Source organism: Periplaneta americana, chromosome 11, assembly GCF_040183065.1.
Source record: "Periplaneta americana isolate PAMFEO1 chromosome 11, P.americana_PAMFEO1_priV1, whole genome shotgun sequence".
Taxonomy (NCBI): Eukaryota; Metazoa; Arthropoda; class Insecta; order Blattodea; family Blattidae; genus Periplaneta; species Periplaneta americana.
Window position 1 is genome coordinate 37,586,298 of NC_091127.1, and position 20,930 is coordinate 37,607,227.

The 20,930-nt window shown below is 35.2% G+C and overlaps 1 protein-coding gene across 1 annotated transcript in view; it reads left to right on the top strand.

The window, feature by feature from the left end:
• The window catches only part of LOC138708948 (pickpocket protein 28-like), a 37,259-nt gene that overhangs the window by 12,399 nt on the left and 3,930 nt on the right, over nt 1-20,930 (top strand). Inside the window, exons 3-6 of the mRNA XM_069839336.1 lie at nt 3,214-3,484; nt 5,351-5,407; nt 12,468-12,597; nt 14,341-14,426. Of these exons, the coding sequence (XP_069695437.1) occupies nt 3,214-3,484; nt 5,351-5,407; nt 12,468-12,597; nt 14,341-14,426 (544 nt within the window). The remainder of the gene's footprint in view (nt 1-3,213; nt 3,485-5,350; nt 5,408-12,467; nt 12,598-14,340; nt 14,427-20,930) is intronic.

Sequence of the window (20,930 nt, forward strand, 5' to 3'; positions counted from 1 at the left end):
AAGTGACCATGAGGACATTGTAGCTAGGGTAGACAGTTTCTAAAGTGATGTGATTGAGACATGTTTAATCAGAATTTTTTTGAAATATTGAGTTCTTTTCTATTATATTATATTTTCATTAAATTATGAGAAAAAGCATATAATATTCTGTGCATAGGCAGTCTAATAATAAAATAATAAACTGAGTTTATATTGAGTTTCTTTGTATTCTGTTGTATTTTCATTACATTATGCAAAAAAGCACATCATTTTCTATCCATAATAATAAATAACAAATTGAGTTTATATTTCATTTTCTGTTTTTAAGAAAAAGGGCCTGAGAGAGCCAATTTTCAAACACCAATAACTTTTAAATCAATCAGCTGAACACAGATTTTCTTCTAAAATATTATTTAAACGTTGCAAAGTCTTTTACCAAAAGCATAGAGTGTTATTTTGTACAGTAAAGAGAAACGGACCAGTACTTTAAAATGTTTAAAGGTCTTTTTCTCAAAACGCCATTTTCTCACTGAGGCCCTTTTTCCATCCAACCGTTCAATTATTGCCACATCATCTGCATATGCTAGATGTTGGGTTAAGCAATTGTATATCATACCTCCAGGGTTTATTTTGATGGCTCTAATTGCTTTTTCGAGAGCCAAGTTAAATATGACTGGGGAGAGTGGATCACCTTGTCGTAAACCATTATACACATAAAACTCTTCCGATAAATCTCTTCCTATTTTCACTTGACATGTAGTGCTCTTCCAGGTCATTTTTATTAACCGTATTAACTTTTTAGGTATTCCCAGCCAGTGCATTGCTTCCAAGACTTCTTCTCTTATTATGGTGTCATATGCTTGTCTAAAATCAATATATAGATGATGCAGGTCTATATCATTTTCATAAAATTTCTCCAAAACCATTCTAAGATAAAAGATGTGGTCAATTGTTGATTTACCAGGTCTAAATCCACTTTGGTATTCTCCAATAATCTGTTCAGCCCATTTCATTAATCTATCATAGATCTCTATTGACAGAATTTTATAAGGTACTGGGAGCAGTGCAATCCCCCTGTAGTTGGAACAGTCAAACTTATCCCCCTTTTTGTATATTGGGCACAGAATAGCTTTAGACCACTCACGTGGCATTTCTTCTTTTTCCCCACACTTCAGAAATCAACTCATGTAGGCTTTCTATAACTCCTTGCCCACCATACTTAAACATTTCTGCTGGGATACTATCACACCCAGGTAACTTATTGTTTTTCAAGCATTTTATCGTCACCCCAATTTCTTCTTTAGTTGGTGGTTGAGTTTCTTCATCATTTTCATCATCTTCAAAACTTATCCAGCTCTTTTCATCATTTCTATTTCTCTCTTTATTAAGAATTTCCTTGAAATGTTCCACCCATCTATCTAATATTGGCTTTTGACCTGCCAAAATGTTTCCCTCCTTGTCTTTTATAATGTTAACTATCCCGTTAAAACAAATCTTAATCTGTTTTATTTCCTTATAAAATTTCCTTGTGTTTTTAGCTTCATAATAGTGTTGTATTTCTGTCAATTTATCTAGTTCATATTGTCTCCTTTTCTTTCTGCATATTTTCTTTGCCATATTCCTCTTCAGTGAGCCTTTTCTACAGTCAACTGTTTATTTCTGTTATATTCAGCATCAACTTTCATGGGGCTCTGGAAAAAATAACACAAAATTAAATATCATTATCATGGCTATACAGGGTGTTTCAAAAATACGGGGCATAATTTCAGGTATGTATTTCCCACATGTAGACAATCAAAATAGTTCATTACAACATGTGTCCGGAAATGCTTTATTTCCGAGTTATGGCCTTCACAACATTGAAATTGACCGGAACGTTTTTCTCTCTGCAGGTCGTTGCCGTCAAAGGAGACATTAAGAGGGTACTCTGACAGTTCATTCCGAGGCGAAGGTTACATTCAGTGTTGTGTAGGCGTTGGACTGTGCAACATGTATTCAAATGAAGAGCTGGCAGAGATACACTTCATGTACGGTAAGGCGGACGGCAATGCTGCGCTGGCTCGTCGTTTGTACCAGGAGAGGTACCCACAGCGACAATGTCCAGATCGGAAGACATTTGTACGTCTCCATGACCGTCTGTGCGAGTATGGAAAATTTAACTCTCCTGGTTTGGGAAGGGGACGACCAAGATCTACAACTCCAGAAGTACAGGAGGAGATTTTGGAGGCTGTGAACATGATTCCTTCTATCAGCACACGAAGGGTAGCGTTGCAAGTCAATGTTCCTCATACGACTGTCTGGAGACTGTTGAAAGAGTATCAATTGTATCCTTATCATTTGCAACGTGTACAGGCCCTGTCACCAGCAGATTACCCTGCAAGAGTTAGGTTCTGTCAATGGTTCTTGCAGCAGTGTGGTGTAAATCCGAACTTTCCTGCCTTAGTATTATTTAAAGATGAAGCACATTTCACACGAGATGGCATAACAAATTTCCACAATCAGCATGTATGGGCGTATGAAAACCCACGTGCAACTGTTCCATCTCATCACCAGGTGCGGTTCTCCCTCAACATGTGGGCCGGTATCATTGGTGATCGATTAGTTGGACCCCATGTACTTGTAAACAGTCTTACGGGGCAGGCGTACACAAACTTCCTGGAAAACACCATACCTCATGTTTTAGAAGACATCCACTGATCAATCGTCAACACATTCACTTCTTGCATGATGGCGCTCCTGCACACTTCAGTCGTACGGCTCGCCGATACTTGGATCGAAGGTTTCCTGATCGATGGATAGGTAGATGTGGCCCAATTGCTTGGCCTCCACACTCACCTGATCTGAATCCTCTCGATTTCTACTTGTGGGGCCATTTAAAATCATTGGTTTATTCGTCTCCGGTGCCTGATTTGGAATCCCTTCGGAATCGAATTGTGGCATGTTCTGAGGACATATTCCTGGAGTTTGGGATCGTGTTCGCAAGTCAATGAGACATCGATGTGAGGTCTGTATTCAAGCAGGAGGTGGACATTTTGAACATCTTCTGTAATGACAACGACCTGCGGAAAGAAAAACGTTCTGGTGAATTTCAATGTTGTGAAGGCCATAACTCGGAAATGAAGCATTTCCGGACACATGTTGTAATGAACTATTTTGATTGTCTACTTGTGGGAAATACATACCTGAAATTATGCCCCGTATTTTTTAAACACCCTGTATTATTGTTTCTTACAGATGTTCGTACACAGTCCAGCAGAATTCCCTCCTGTTGGTGGCCATCACTTCTACGTGCCTCTCGAAGCACATGTAAACATAGCGGTGAAACCAGATGTAACAGTTACAAGTGACGAGTTACATTTGTACAGTTCCGAAAAGAGACAATGTTACTTTATGAATGAACGCTACTTACAGTTTTTTCGCATCTATACCCAAGATAACTGTGATTATGAATGCATCACCAATTACACTTATGCAAAATGTGGATGTGTCTACTTCTACATGCCACGTAAGTAACAAATCCAATGTAAACTTATTCCTCATAAACACTAGAAATGAATTATGAAACGCGAAGGTAAGATGGGGCACTATGCTCCCACATCATTCGCTGCTATTTACACAACTTTCTTGCATGCTAAGAAAAACATTTTCCAAAAGTCAAGCAGCTTTCTTTGCACGTTCACTTTCTTCAGTTTCGTTTATATGTTCATCCAGGGAAACATTTTTCTGTTTTTATTGAAGTTTTTATTTTTGACATTCTTTTGATTAGAGTAGGGCCGGGCATGAGAGCGGCTCCATATAGCCGGCCAGAGCTGCTCTTGCTCCGCAAGGCAAGCCAGAGCAGAACGCTCACGCAGTGGCGGACTCGCATTACAGCTAGCTTCCCTGCATTAATATAACAAGAGCCACTGTTGTTCTATTCATTCAGTCTGTGGGTACATAATAGTTTATAAGGATATTACATCAATCCATTGTACAGTACAGACTTTATAACACTCTTATTAATTTAATGAAGTAAACTTCGCTCTATGCAAACACACAAATCGTTAGGCTTATTTACATAACCCATACGCACATATTGCAATCTCCTCACCACGGTTCTATGAGATAGGCATATGGCTTCCACTTCCCCTACTTGCTGTGGACAGAGTTCATCTGCCAGTATAATTAAACATCGCTTGATGAATTTACCTTCATTGAATGTTTCCAATTCCTTTGCAATTTCGTGGCAAATTTTGTAGCTAATTCTCATAGCCGATTCACTAAGTGCATTATTATCATCCTGTTAATACATAATATAATGCAATGCAATACAATACAATATAGTATAATATAGTATAATACAATATAATATAATATAATACAATATAATACAATACAATACAATACAATATAATATAATATAATATAATATAATATAATATAATATGATATAACATAATACTTGTATAATTTAAAATTATATATTACTAAATGTATAATAACTTATAATGCAATATAAAAATCAAATAGATACTCTAATATAATGTACCTGAGAAACATTTTCTTTAAATTGTTGTATTAATTTATGGTATTCATTACCAACGTATTTTGTCATATTCAATAGCATGTTGTAAAGAATAATGCCGTTGGATATTGAACTTCTTAATCAGTTGGAGTGTTTTATGACAAATTAAACACTTAGCTAATCCACTGCTCTCTACGAAAAAGAACTCCTCCTCCCATGATACATTAAAAGCATTGGGAGTAGCGGGCCGCTTTAATGTATGAGCGGAAGCTCCTTCTTCAAAGTTCGCCTTCATACTGCAGAGTCACCACTGCACCGACACTGAATGACGTACAGTATGCATACGTCATAGCTCTCGCAAAACCCGTTTTTAAAGCACACAGCGCTCATTTCTCAGAATCACGTAATGTGCCCAACCCTGGATTAGAGGATCTTAAGGTATTGACTACCCTTGGGAGAAAAATTTGCAGATTTTACCCAAATTTTAAAAATTCTTTTCCTCTGATTACTTGACACAAAATTAAGGATTTTCACACAAAATAAACCCCTCAAATATTTTTGGGAGGGCAGGTGAGGGGCAATTTTTTAAAGCGAAAATTGAAATTTGTTTTAGTCTTGGCCTACAGTATTTATGTTAGAACAAAATTTCTTTCACTGTCTTACTTCTAAAAGAACAAAGAATAAGCTGGGAAAACAGTTTTTCGCTATCTTATCCCATTAAGAAAAAAGTCCTTTTTCCTCCCGGCCACAGACTTCATGTGAACATCAATATTGTAAAATGATTGTGCTTTTCATCTGATATTACAGGTACATCAAACTGTAAAAAATGTATTTCCAAAGAACTCATGATTTTCAAAACTATTTCAGATAACAAGACAATGGCCCTGTGTGATACAAACAATGGATGTCTAAATAATATGGACTGTAAGTAACTTAAATGGATATATTTTAAAACATGACTAGAGATGGAACAATTGCTTCGTAAACAAGATACCATAACCATAACGCAAGTTAGAATTCATATGTCAGGGGAAAAAGGTAGAATCAGTGAATGTTGTTGTTTTCTAATGCCAGGCATTTGACAATAAAGTCATTTGACCTCTTGCACTCCAATATTTTTCAAAGATATTGTCATAGTTAGCCACTGACGCACAGATTTTGACATGTTCTGAATCCATTTCTTGATTTGAGTTGCACAATGGACAGTTAGGAGACTGATATATTCCAATTCTATGCAGATGCTTGGCCAAACAATCATGGCCTGTTGCCAATCTAAATGCAGCTACAGACGATTTTCGTGGTAAATCGGGAATCAACTGTGGATTATGATGCAGAGAGTTCCATTTTTTCCCTTGAGATTGTGTTATCAAATTTTGTTTGTTGAAGTCTAAGTATGTAGATTTAATCAATCTTTTCACAGAGGAATACGTAGATTTAGTAACAGGTCTGTAAAGTAGCAGTGCTGCCCTTCTTCGCTAAAGTATCCGCATTCTCGTTTCCCAGGATTCCACAATGGGATGGTATCCATTGGAATACAATTCTTTTATTGAGTGTTATTAGTTGAGAGAGCATTTTATTTATTTCTGCTATTTGAGATGAAGGTGTGTGTCTAGAGACTATTGATAGAATAGCTGCTTTGGAGTCTGACAATATAACTGCATTCTTAAATTTATTGATGTGGCATAGAAGATTCCTGAGACTTTTACTTATTGCAATGATTTCTCCATCAAAACTTGTTGTTCCATATCCAAGAGTTCTATAAAGTGAGAAGAGACAGCACGTAACACCTGCACTGGCACCTTGTTCTCTGGAGATCAAGGATCCATCGGTGTATAAATGAAGCCAGTTTTGTGGAGGGTACCTAATATTAATTGTCTCTAAAGACAATTGTTTCATTATTTCAGTGTTTACTTCTGATTTCAGTATTTCTTCTGTTAAATTTAGATTATACTCTATATTTAATAGTGTTAAACGGTTTGGTTTAATTTGTAAGTTTTCTTTTAAATTCGGGACGTTGATTTTCTGTTTTAATTCCTGAACCATGGATATGAAACTTTTTTTAGTTTTTAATCTACGGAGAGGACTGTATGAATGCCAATTGTTTCCTGGTAATCTGATGAGTTTTTCATATTGAATCAGTGCTTTTTCTTCCAATATGAATCAGTGAATGTACAGTCTCGTTAAAATAACAGTACTGAAGTGTTTTATTAAATGAACAGTATGGTAGTTACCAAGTGAAGTTACGTATCTTACGTGTAGTGCAGTTTTATTAATACGGAACAAGCAGAATCATGTATTTCCAAATTGAATGTGCCTATACAAGAATTTGGAAGTCAATATTTCACAGTAAAAGGAGAAAAAATATTATAAGTTGTTTAAGATATAATTTAAAGGATTAAAACTTCAAGAACTAAAATTAAATTATCAGCATCATGAGCCTTCATGTATTAGACCCCAGTGGATCTGTTATGGTCTTATACCAGCGTTTTTAGGTCATCCTAAATTTCTTCGTCCTCTTGGGATATAAGACAAGATTTATTTAGGCTATCTAGTACGATCCATCCTCTTGACATGTTCGTTCCATTGGAGTCTATATGCTCTAGATAACTGACGATAGAATCAATTTTAAGTTCTTTGAGGATGTTTCATTCTGGTGGTGGTCAAGTAATGAATATCCTGCAGTTCTTCACATGAATCACATTCTGGCTGTTGTTAACCGTCTCTCATCACATGAATAATGAAAGAGATGATGAAAACAGAGAAATGTTATACTATAATTTACAAAGTATCATTAATAATGTTCCCAAGTCAGATATGCTACTGCTTCTAGGTGATTTTAATGCACGAATTGAGAACACCGAAATAAGAGGACATAATTGGAAAGCACGGTGAAGCTATCTGTAATAAAAATGGACAACAGTTGCGAGATTTTGTAATATATAACAACCTAAAAGTGATTAATTCATTTTTTCCACATAAACATATTCATACATACATTGGTATACAAGAGGAACACAATCTATCACTGACTATTTTATATGTAATGAGGAAGTGTACAATTTCGTCCTTGATGTTAAAGCTTGTAGAAGTTCTGAATCGGAAACCGATCATTATTTAGTTGTTTCACCTATAACAATCCCAGCATGATGGTACAAATGAAATGCAATTGTAATTCTTGGTTGCAGAGAAACCGATCAGATATGATCTACGATCTAAAACAGTTTGATTGGGCATCAGTTCTATTTTCGTTGCAGGAAGAACAATCAGTATTTGATCGGAAATCAACAGATTTTTGCTGACTAGTGACTGATCATTGACGAAGAGTATATTGTTTATAGTGAAATTACAAGTAATTTATATAGGAAATAGTTAAAGTAGATAGTTATATTGTTAAAAAATGACCTAACAGATTATTATGATGAAGAAATTTCCAAACAAAATGAAGAAAGATTCGGTAAATATTCATAAGCAATGTGATTTCTGACAGAGACCAAAAAAAATTATAATTTTTTTTTCTGCTTCATCGAAATGTCATCCATCTTCTTATTTTCTATTACATTCATAAAGTTCTCTACGGTGCTTAAAAGGAGGGCTGTATTATTACCACACAAATTCGGTCCCGCATCTTCTTTTACTTTATTCTGTAGTCTATACAGATGAAATCTGTCTGTTTTACTTCTACAAAAACAACTAATGACAAAGCATTCATTTGCTTTCTCGATCAGTGTCCGCATCAAATTGGACACGGTTGCTAAATAGTGCTGATGTCAAATGTATTTCTTTCTCAAATCAGCAATTAGTAAACCGATACAATTTGATTGGAGATTCACTTTCGTGCAACGCAATGAGCTTCAAATAAATCAGACATCAACTGATTGGTGATCAGGGATTAATTTGATTTGCATTTCTACAACCGGACCTATGAAACACAGGAAAAATGTTAATTTGTCGACAAGCAAAGAGAGTTTCAGCTACAAAATCTGAATGTTTTTCAAGAATTATGTGAAATGATGGCTTCTGCTAATATTCTCTTTTCTAAGGCTGGAAATTTTATTAAAAATACACAAATTGAGATTTCCTAAGTCGAACAGCCCTTAAAAAGTATTATTTACCTAAATGGTATGAAGTCATCTGGACTCATCACACATTTCAATTCCAGATGCCTTAAAATGTGTAGAGGATATATCTAAAATTATCAACAGAACATCTTCAAAAACAATTTCAGAAAAGTACTATAAAAAAAGAATGCGTTATATGGCAGTAAAAATTTTTAATAGCCTCCTTATCGATATAAAAAATGAAACTCAAAACATAAAATTATTTAGGGCCAAATTAAAGAAGTACCTAATTTCTCACGCCTTCTATTCTGTAGGTGAATTCATGACATTCAATAACACTTCATGAAATTGATACTAAAACTATGTGCTGTACTAGTAGACTATATTGTAAATCTCGTCTGTATATATTTCATCTAGACTGTGACTATAAATTAAGATTTTATAATAGTATTAAGTTTTTTGACTTGTTCCATATTCTAGCTGTAAGCATGTATGAATACCATGGAATGTTAATAAATACAATACAATACAGCATAAATTAAAAACCCCTTGGAGAAAAATCCTGATTATTCTGCAATCTGTGGTATTAGAAATGTTTTGCAATGTTGCAAATAAAAATAAAAAAAAAAGGCGAGCTACATCGAATCTTGATGTCAAACATTTTAAATTCGCACCCTTTACGTCATGTGGTATCTAGAGAAGTTTTTCTCGACATAAACATTGTTTCGGGGAAAGGAAAAGAAGATTCACTTCCCACATATTTAAAAATTAAAAAATACCCCATTGTACACTTCAACACATCAGAAGACTATTTAAATTTAACAGAAGAAAAACTGAAATCAGAAGTAAACACTGAAATAATGAAACAATTGTCTTTAGAGATAATTAATATTAGGTACCCTCCACAAAACTGGCTTCATTTATACACCGACGGATCCTTGATCTCCAGAGAACAAGGTGTTACATGCTGTCTCTTCTCACTTTATAGATCTCTTGGATATGGGAACAACAAGTTTTGATGGAGAAATCATTGCAATAAGTAAAAGTCTCAGGAATCATCTATGCCACATCAATAAATTTAAGAATGCAGTTATATTGTCAGACTCCAAAGCAGCTATTCTATTGATAGTCTCTAAACACACACCATCTCAAACAGCAGAAATAACTAAAATGCTCTCTCAATTAAAATCACTCAATAAAAGAATTGTATTCCAATGGATACCATCCCATTGTGGAATCCTGGGAAACGAGAATGTGGATGCCTTAGCAAAGAATGGCAGCACTGCTACTTACAGACCTGTTACTAAATCTACGTATTGCTCTTCGATTAATTAAAATGTATCTCAGTGAAACATACAGCAGAGTCCGTATAGGTCAGTTTCTATCTGATGCTTTTCCAATTCACTGCGGGCTAAAGCAGGGAGATGCACTATCACCTTTACTTTTTAACTTCGCTTTAGAATATGCCATTAGGAAAGTTCATGATAACAGGCAGGGTTTGGAATTGAACGGGTTACATCAGCTTCTTGTCTATGCGGATGACGTGAATGTGTTAGGAGAAAATACACGAACGATTAGGGAAAACACGGAAATTTTACTTGAAGCAAGTAAAGCGATCGGGTTTGGAAGTAAATCCCGAAAAGACAAAGTATATGATTATGTCTCGTGACCAGAATATTGTACGAAATGGAACTATAAAAATTGAAGATTTATCCTTCGAAGAGGTGAAAAAATTCAAATATCTTGGAGCAACAGTAACAAATATAAATGACACTCGGGAGGAAATTAAACGCAGAATAAATATGGGAAATGCGTGTTATTATTCGGTTGAGAAGCTCTTATCATCCAGTCTGCTGTCCAAAAATCTGAAAGTTAGAATTTATAAAACAGTTATATTACCGGTTCTTCTGTATGGTTGTGAAACTTGGACTCTCACTCTGAGAGAGGAACATAGGTTAAGGGTGTTTGAGAATAAGGTGCTTAGGAAAATATTTGGGGCTAAGCGGGATGAAGTTACAGGAGAATGGAGAAAGTTACACAACACAGAACTGCACGCATTGTATCCTTCACCTGACATAATTAGGAACTTAAAATCCAGACATTTGAGATGGGCAGGGCATGTAGCACGTATGGGCGAATCCAGAAATGCATATAGAGTGTTAGTTGGGAGACCGGAGGGAAAAAGACCTTTAGGGAGGCCGAGATGTAGATGGGAGGATAATATTAAAATGGATTTGAGGGAGGTGGGGTATGATGATAGAGACTGGATTAATCTTGCATAGGATAGGGACCGATGGCGGGCTTGTGTGAGGGCGGCAATGAACCTTCGGGTTCCTTAAAAGCCATTTGTAAGTAAGTAAGTATACTTTATCTTACTTGCTATATTTTTCGTTACATTATGGTAATCACTCAATTTTAACTCTTGTTTTCTCCGTTTTTAATAAATGGCGCTTGGCCCACTATGGCTCTGAACCCTTCATATTACCGTCAAATTTTGTACTTCTGTTTTAGTTATATTTAAACAATTTCATAGTAAGTCTATTCAGCAGAGCTAACAACCATTTATTTTTGTTTTCTATACAGAATGTCTTGGAAAGTAAAATACTTCAGAATAATGTATGTGTGTGTCTAATGCTCAATATTTAACAGTGAAGTCATTCTCCTTCTTGTTTCCCAATATTTAGATGTAAGGTCCATAAAATTTTTCAGAGATTCACAGATTTTTAGATGTTCCATGTTCATGGCATCTTCTTTATTGCACAATAAACAATTAGCACATACCAGTAAGGATAATGTAGTTTGTCTTAACTTACATTGATTTAACCTGATATACTTATGTCCGAAGTATAATGATTGGGGAGAAATTGAATAGAGAAATACTGGAATATCTTGCAATTCCATGTTAAGCCAGATCTTTTGGACACTGAGCACTGCAACAGCATCGCAACACACAAACTGAATACACGTTCACTTGACATTTAATTCGTTTATTCGCATAGTGAATATGCAGCCATGCTTTTTGTTTATGGATTTTGTGATGGCAATGCATTGGCTGTTTTTGAGGAATACAGACGACTTTTTCCTAATTGAAGGGTTTCATATAGCTGTGTGTATTCCTGTGTTTACGGAATGTTATCTGAAACTGGTAAGCTACCAAGTATTTAATTGAAGTTGGGATGAAAACCGGTACCAGTACCTGATATGAATTTAAAATTCATGGAGTCCATAAGAAGGGCAACCTTCATAATTTGTCTTGTGTAATTATTTTATTTTCTTACTGAGCTTGTACTTAATTGTGAAATGATCTTATTGGAACAGCACAAGATGCAGCATTTTAAATAATGTATAGGGGAGAGTCGGGTAGTATCGGACGTCGGGTAATATCGGACAGTGCGTGTCTTCCATCTACCACCATGTGGTAGTACCTGAATGACATGGTTACGTTTCTCTATGCGACATCACAGAAACGTAACCATGTCAATCAGGTACTATCATCTTGTGGTAAGATGAAAGAAACTCACTGTCCGATATTACCCGACGTCCGATACTACCCGACTCTCCCCTAATATCACAAAATTCTAAATGTAGAAGTAAGTTCATAATGCCTCTTTCCATTTAAAACTTCACCCATCAATAACATTTCGGATATAGGTATATCAGGTTAAATCGATGTAGATTAACCAAAACTACATTATCTTCAAGTATTTTACATTCCTTCTGAGACACCCTGTATGTAACTAATCAGTTCTGTTCAAACAGAAAGCATATGATTCGAAATTCCAGAGCCATGGTTTAAAAAAAAAAAAATACACCACTGTCTCTAAACATGATTTACAATTTGGTGGATTTCATAGTCGTATCTAACTATAACTTTACCATCTATTATAAATTATTAAACAACTCATATACTTTTATATCTTTTTTAGTTAATAATTTGACGTGTGACTGCTTGCCTTCCTGTACGGAAATTCGATATGATATTGAAATGTCACATTATCCAGTTGACTGGAAAAGCGCACAATACAATGGTAGCAACATACCGGAAAACAACAAGAGGTAAGAATATTTTACTGATTTTTAGCAAAAAGTGGTCATACCAGTGGCATAAGCAGAATTTTGCCATGACGGGGGTTCATTGTTAAAATTATTTTCAGTTTACATTATCGGTATTTTAAATTTTGTGTATTATTATTATTATTCAGGATAACAGGCAGGGTTTGGAATTGAACGGGTTACATCAGCTTCTTGTCTATGCGGATGACGTGAATATGTTAGGAGAAAATCCACAAACGATTAGGGAAAACACGGAAATTTTACTTGAAGCAAGTAAAGCGATCGGGTTTGGAAGTAAATCCCGAAAAGACAAAGTATATGATTATGTCTCGTGACCAGAATATTGTACGAAATGGAAATATAAAAATTGGAGATTTATCCTTCGAAGGGGTGGAAAAATTCAAATATCTTGGAGCAACAGTAACAAATATAGATGATACTCAGGAGGAAATTAAACGCAGAATAAATATGGGAAATGCGTGTTATTATTCGGTTGAGAAGCTTTTATCATCTAGTCTGCTGTCAAAAAATCTGAAAGTTAGAATTTATAAAACAGTTATATTACCGGTTCTTCTGTATGTTTGTGAAACTTGGACTCTCACTCTGAGAGAGGAACATAGGTTAAGAGTGTTTGAGAATAAGGTGCTTAGGAAAATATTTGGGGCTAAGCGGGATGAAGTTACAGGAGAATGGAGAAAGTTACACAACACAGAACTGCACGCATTGTATTCTTCACCTGACATAATTAGGAACATTAAATCCAGACGTTTGCGATGGGCAGGGCATGTAGCACATATGGGCGAATCCATGAATGCATATAGAGTGTTAGTTGGGAGACCGGAGGGAAAAAGACCTTTGGGGAGGACGAGACGTAGATGGGAGGATAATATTAAAATGGATTTGAGGGAGGTGGTATATGATGATAGGGACTGATTAATCTTGCACAGTATAGGGACCGATGGCGGGCTTATGTGAGGGCGGCAATGAACCTTAGGGTTCCTTAAAAGCCATTTGTAAGTAAGTATTATTATTCTTATTATTATTATTATTATTATTATTATTATTATTATTATTATTATTATTATTATTATTATTATTATTATTATCAGCTAAGTTTTCACAGGGGGATGTGACACTAGTTCTGGGAAGAACAGAAATGTCTCATCAGATACTTTCGATTTTTGATCAAATTACTGTACATACATAACCCTCCTGATCACATATATAACAGATTGTCTCAAGCACTTCAATCCCTGAAGAAGATGGCAGAGCTAGTTATAGCAACAATCCAACTTATCTGGCAGAGAATCCGAGAAGAATTATTGTAAATAATGAGTTTGCAAAGAAGTAGATGCAAATTAGAAGTGGAATGTAAAATTATCGATAGATATTAGAATTCAATTATTTAGGAGTTCATATAACAAAATATAAAAAAGTTATACAAAGAAATAAAGAAGAAAGCTGACAAGGCAGCACAAATATTAGGTTACATGAACAATATCATTTAGCACAACAAATATTTTACAGTTGAAAGAAAATAAGATATAATGGGAAGATGTTTTTGTGAATGTTCTAACATTATGACATGAGGAAATGTAAGTTTTATTTAATTCATTTTGTTACGAGCAGTTTTCATCTTGCATACATCAGCTTTCCAGAAGTATTAATTTGAATCAAAAGCTTTAGTGAACACGTAACAAGTTTTTTTGTACGGTACTTATGTAACAATTTTCTTCATTTTTATAGGACTAGCAAAGTTGCTGTGTATTCAAAAGCAAATCAGTTTTTCGTAAAGACAAGAAAACAACTATATGGATTTTCTGATTTGCTCGGTAAGTAAACAAATTTCTACCATATACAGTGGAATCCTGTTTATCAAAATCCCATTAATCCGGATTTTCGATTTTTCCAGACTGATTGTATAGAATTTATTAACCATTTAATTGCACTTCTCTATGAAAAATAGACACGTCCAATATGCAAATGTGATGTTAAGCTGAAACAAAAGCTCACATCTAGTGAAATTGAATAGAACCGAAGCATGTTTCAGTTTAATATGGACCACATGATAGTTCCTGTGGTTTCAGCATGGTTATCTAAAATGGCGGAAAGAGAAGAAATAGGTATCCAAAACAAGAAAAGAAAATGCTGAATTCACGATATTTTAACTAGATATACACATGGAGAATTTTGCACTTTATGTGACTACATTATTCTAAGAGAAGAAACAAAATTGAGTTCTACAGCTCTTCTTTAGATTTTAATTTTTACTTGATGTTTCTGTTTATTTCTTTAAAATCTTTTAAGTACACACTACTTAGAAATGTTTTTAATGAACAGAACTAGACTCTTGCGGAAGTTTCTAAGTAGTCTTAAATGACCAAGTTGTTATTTTTTTCTCCTCTCTCTTCTTCTTCTTTTTTTTTTATTATCTTGATATATTTCTTAATCATTTGTGTTTGTATGCCATTTAGTACGAATTTGCTAATCAACATTTTATGTCTTGTAACTCACATGTATTCTCCTATTAGTATATTAACTGTGTAATATATCTCAAGTAAATTAATCGTCGTACCGGTATTTATCTCGGGCATTTTAGGTCTTATAAATTTTGTGTGTGTGTGTGCGCTTGTGTGTGCTTGCGTGTGCGTGTGTGTGTGTGTTTTTTTTTTCCCCTTTATGTTATGTAACTGATTTTGATTATGTGTAATTTTGTACTTTATTTTATATATTACATAACCGATCTTTTCTATTGTAATTTTCTACTATATTTTATGTAATTTCTAAGGTATTTTCTTTTGTGTTGTTTTGTAATCAAATTTTGTATTTCGTGTATATTATTGAAACCTGGTTGAGTGGAAGAGAAGGCCTCATGGCCTTAACTCTGACAGGCAAAATAAACCTACTACTACTATTACTACTACTACTACTACTTTATTTACTTATTTTGCTTCAAGTATTACGTGTATTTATTTACACTGCAAGTGGGCAAGCACCCGATGGCAGTGGTATACACAATATAAACAATACCCAATGCAATTATATACACAATACAATAAGAATACACAATACAATTTAACACAATAATTACAATTAATAATAATACATAAAATAACCTACCAGTACTTAATAGGTGACACCTAATTTTGCAATACAACCTACATATGTATAGGCCCTACATAAGTTTCACATTGGTACTAATAATAATCTTTCACTTTACTCTCATCTTACTCGCTGTAGTGGCACTATGACGCATTTCACTGACACTCTATAACACATTTCACTCACACTATAGAACACATTCATTTACACTATAAATTATCACTGATCGGAACTATTCACTGCACTGTAAAACCATAACGTCACTGACTCACCTCGCTTCACAAGAATAATTACACAGGCCTGCAAAATATAGGGCCATAAAAACTTTTCTAAAGATTTACGCTACATTTATGATTGCTTGGGGTGCTGAATAAAAACTGACCTCAGATTTTCTCTATCATGTACCATTTTTCCGCAACATGCATTGGAATTTTTAGCAATGAAAATGTAGCATTACTCAGTTTAATAAGGAAAAGTGATGAAGTGAAACATGTCCTGAAGCAAATATTAAAGTTATATTCTACAAAAGCTCTTAAATTGTTATAATTAACAATTCATATTTAGTCAAATGTTTTACACCGCCTTCTTCTCTTAATGGTGAAGTTGCACTTGTTTCCTTTCCTTGAGGTTCAAGAGCCATTCTTTGTGGCCAGGGTTTTTGTCCCAATCACTACTTCTTGCTTTTCTGTCCCATTCACAGAGGGAATATGGAAACTTAGTATATCCAGCCTGCTGACCAATTAGCATGCACAACTTTTCCAGATCTTCAAAGATCAACAGTTACGATCTTTATATTTTATTTTTGTAAGAACCAGTTCAAGATTCTCATAAGTTTCTTTACGGCCTACCGAATGACCAACAGATAACAAAACACACTTGTTGCCAATGTGCAAAAGCACTGATCACTGCCTTTAGACTTCTTTAAGAGGAATCGATAAAAGTCTCCATTCATCCACTTCGTACTGAACATTAAACTTTTGTATCAAACCAGGAATATCACTGCAGTATACTAAGGCACCCTCTTATGAATAGTAGGCTGTTATTACTTGTAGCCCAATCTTGAAGTTTAGACCTTCATTCATTTTGCTCTTGAGGAGAACTTTTTGTTGCTGATTATTATTGGTGGTTTTTATCTAGATTATGACATCATCTGAAAATATACTAAGTACCGGTAATTATTAACCTCTTTTAAAATTTTTATTTGCTTGAAAAGATCATTTTGGAATATGTATGATAAGAACTTCCTTGTGTTAAATTTTAACGTACCTTGTTAACATGTTTCGACCTATTTTCGGTCATCTTCGGAACTGGTCGTTGTTGGTCTTGGTGCCTCTTGTTTCCTGTGTGGGTGCGTTCGTAGTGTAGAGTCAAAGAGTGTACGTGTTTTGAAATTGAGTTGTGTGTTGAGAATATTGTTGGGGTGTGTTTTCGTGTGTCTGTATATTTAATATTGTTCTAGTGTGTTGAGTTTCTGGCTTTTTGGTTGGATGTGCAGTATTTCCATGTCTGTGTTGATGTCTCTGTAGGTGTGGTTGGCATTTGTGATGTGTTCTGCATATGTAGAGGTGTTTTGTAATTTTGTTATGGCTGTAATGTGTTCTTTGTAATGCGTTTGAAATGATCTGCCTGTCTGTCCTATGTAGAAGTTGTTGCAGGTGTTACATTTGAGTTTATATACGCCTGTGTGGTTGTATGTGTTTGTTTGTGCTGTTTGTGTGTTGAGATGTTTTTGTAGAGTGTTATTTGTTCTGTATGCGATGTTGTAGTTTAATTTCTTGAATGAGGTTGCAATTTTATGTGTGTTTTTGTTTTCGTATGTTAGTGCGATGTATTTTTTGTGTTCTTGTGTTTGTGTTGTATTCTTCTGTTTTTTTCTGGTTTTGTTTTGTCTTACGTATTATGTTGTCTATTATGTTAGGATTGTATCCGTTTTCTTGTGCTATGTATTTGATCATTGTAAGATCATTTTGATTGTTAATATCCTGAGCTAACACTCCCATAAGTTACTTTAATCCATCTCTGTAAGAGGAATCTTGTGATTAATTTCAGCATATGACTGCCCACTTCAGGTTGGACAATTTCTGTTAATAGCTTGTTTCACCACACAGCACCGTAAGAAATCCTGAAGTCTATAAACAGTGCTAGGATACTTTTTCGGTTATTCAATGCTTCTCTGAGAGCTTGTGTAAATCTTATTATCTGGTGTCAAGTGATCTATTTTCTTAAACTCTGCTCATTCTTCTGTAATTAGTTTGTTCTTTTCCACCAATTCAGTCTGTTTATAATCATTACTAGTGGCTTATGCAGCAAACACTGCTGCAAATTAAGTTCATTAGACGTTCAAATAAAAATTTTTCAGATTTATTTTCAATCAAGAATACTTGTCTTTTTGATAATTATTTGCTTCCATAATAATGAAACATACTCCCTCTGAATGGATTTTTTTAGGCCAAATACTTTTTCTTGAACCTATCCAACTTCAGTTTTTGAGTTTCAACGCGAAAACGCAAGTATCAATGTCAGGACGATAGCAGTAGCTATTTCAAGTCATTGTGGATTGTAGGCAAAAGTTAAAAAAATGTCAGGTTTGCTAAGCTTTCGAACAATAGCATTCTCGTATAGCTGCTGCATGTAAAACTTGAAATGTAGAGCATAAAATCATTTTATCCTACTAAGAGATCTTGCTGAAATGATCTGGAGACTACAAAATTTTCTAGGCCTCTTATTTTATCAAGTTGATCTTTCCTTAGGAACTGTAATTTTTGCGCTCTCTCGAGCCAATACTGAAGAAAATGACACATATCAATATCTACACTACACCGCCATTAAGTATATGGAAAAAGACCCAACCCCACTGGGTTAATAAGTATAAAATATTTGATTTTTAATAACAATATTATTATCTTACTTACGTTTTGTAGTTATATATATAGCAGCCACTCAGTAAATTATAGAAATGAAGATCTAAATTAAGATATTCTCTACATTTACTTACACAACCACAAAACGTTTCACTTTCATGTCATCAATATAGCATCAATATTATGTACAATTAATGAAAAATAAATGCATCATGATATTAACTACAATAATATTTAATTTCTAATGGTAATAATGTCATCAAACCACCTCAAGTTTCGTAGATTTGAATATCCAATACACAGCTGTACTCAGAAAATTATACACTGCAGAATCAGTTTTTAATAACAAATTGAATTGAGCTCTAAATATGTCGGCAATCCTGCACGTCATGGCCTTTGTGTAATAGCCTATTGTTTATTGTAGTGTGTGTTTTGTTCTGAAATTCAATCAAGTCGGCCGTGAATGCAATTAATTAGTTCTCAAAACTGACGAAAGATGGATTTTGGAAAAAAGGAAAATGATGTAGGAAAATTGACATTTCACAGAAAACTACTACATTTCCGAAAAACTTTGGGTTCCAAGCTTCAAAATGAGGGGTCATTTATTAAAATCCGTTCAGCCGTTTTCCCGTAATTTCCATTACCAGTTCAAATTATATACATACTAGGTTCAAAAAGTTCCCGGAATTTGCTAATATCATATAAACAACGTACCTTAAACACTGTTCTACAGCATTCCCTTCAAAATAGTTGCCTTCCGCAACAACACACTTTTGCCAACGCGTGTAGAGTTCCTGGAAGCAGGCCTGGAAGCCATTTTGTGAAACCCTTCTTAGTGCTCTCGTCGCGTTTGCGATAACCTCTTCACCATTGAATCTCCGTCCTTTCAGATGATTTTTCAGAATGGGAAACAGAAAGTAATCAGGTGGTGAGAGATCAGGAGAGTATGGTGGGTGATCCAAAGCAGTTATGTTGTGCCTGGCTAGAAAATTCTTTACAATAATTGCGCGATGAGCAGGTGCATTTTCATGCATAAGGAACCAGTTGTTTTCTACCCACTTTTCTGGACGTTTCCTTCTCACTGCGTCACGGAGGCGACGGAGGATTTCTACGTACAATTCTTTCGTTACAGTACGACTTTCTGGAATGAACTCATGGTGGAGGAGACCCTCAGAGTCGAAGAAAACTTCCAACATAACTTTGCCTTTGGAAGTGTCCCTAGGAAATTTTTGCTTCCGAGGAGATTTTTCGATTTCCACTCAGATGACTGTTGTTTAGGGACTGGGTCGTACAAATAGCACAAAGTTTCATCACCAGCAATAATTTTGTTTAAGAAATCACCATCTTCATTAGCCATACTGATCATGTCCCCAGCAAGAGTCATTCTTGTTTCTTTCTGTTCTGCCGATAACATTTTCGGAACTAACTTCTGAGACACGTAATGCATGTTGAGATGCTTGTGAAGAACATTGTGTACACTTCCGACTGATATTCCGACCACTGCTGCTATCTCTTTTATGGTTTTACGTCGGTCGTCCCTCACAACATTACGCACACACTGAGCGATTGCTTCATTTGTTGCAGTTGTTGGTCGGCCGCTGCGTACGTCATCTTTGATGCTATCGCGGCCACCAGAAAAGCATTTATGCCAGGCATACACTTGAGTTTTTTTCATTGCTGCTTCGCCATATGCTTCTTCCAACAATCTTAATGTCTCTGCAGGAGTTTTGTGTAACAAAACACAGAACTTGATGTTTGTACGTTGCTCTGTGGACATAATTACAAAATGCGACGAACAAACAAAACACTATGATAAACAATTGCCTACAACTCAAAACCAACAATCGCCATTATCAATAAACTTTAGGGAAATGACATCATGAATGTTACCAACAAAACAAATGTATAATATCCCTTGTTATATATTAATACGAAAAATGGTAGTAAAATTCCGGGAACTTTTTGAACCCAGTAGTATATAGATTATGATCAGAAGTGAGTACTATTATTCGGTAGTAAGAGGTTCGTTCCTTCAGTTTATATAATCATATACCAGTACACAGTATGGGCGGCCGGGTAGCTCAGTTGGTAGAGCAGCTGGCTATAGACTGGGAGGTCCGGGGTTCGATCCCAGGTGGTAACAGGATTTTTTCTCGTTGCCAAACTTTCAGAATGGCCTCCTATAAAATTGAGTACCGGGTCTTTCTCGGGGGTAAAAGGCGGTCAGAGCGTGGTGCCGACCACACCACCTCGTTCTAGTGCCGAGGTCATGGAAAGCATGGGGCTCTACCTCCATGCCCCCCAAGTGGCTTCATGGCATGTTACGGGGATACCTTTTTTTTATATACACAGTATGAAGCATTTAAAAACGCC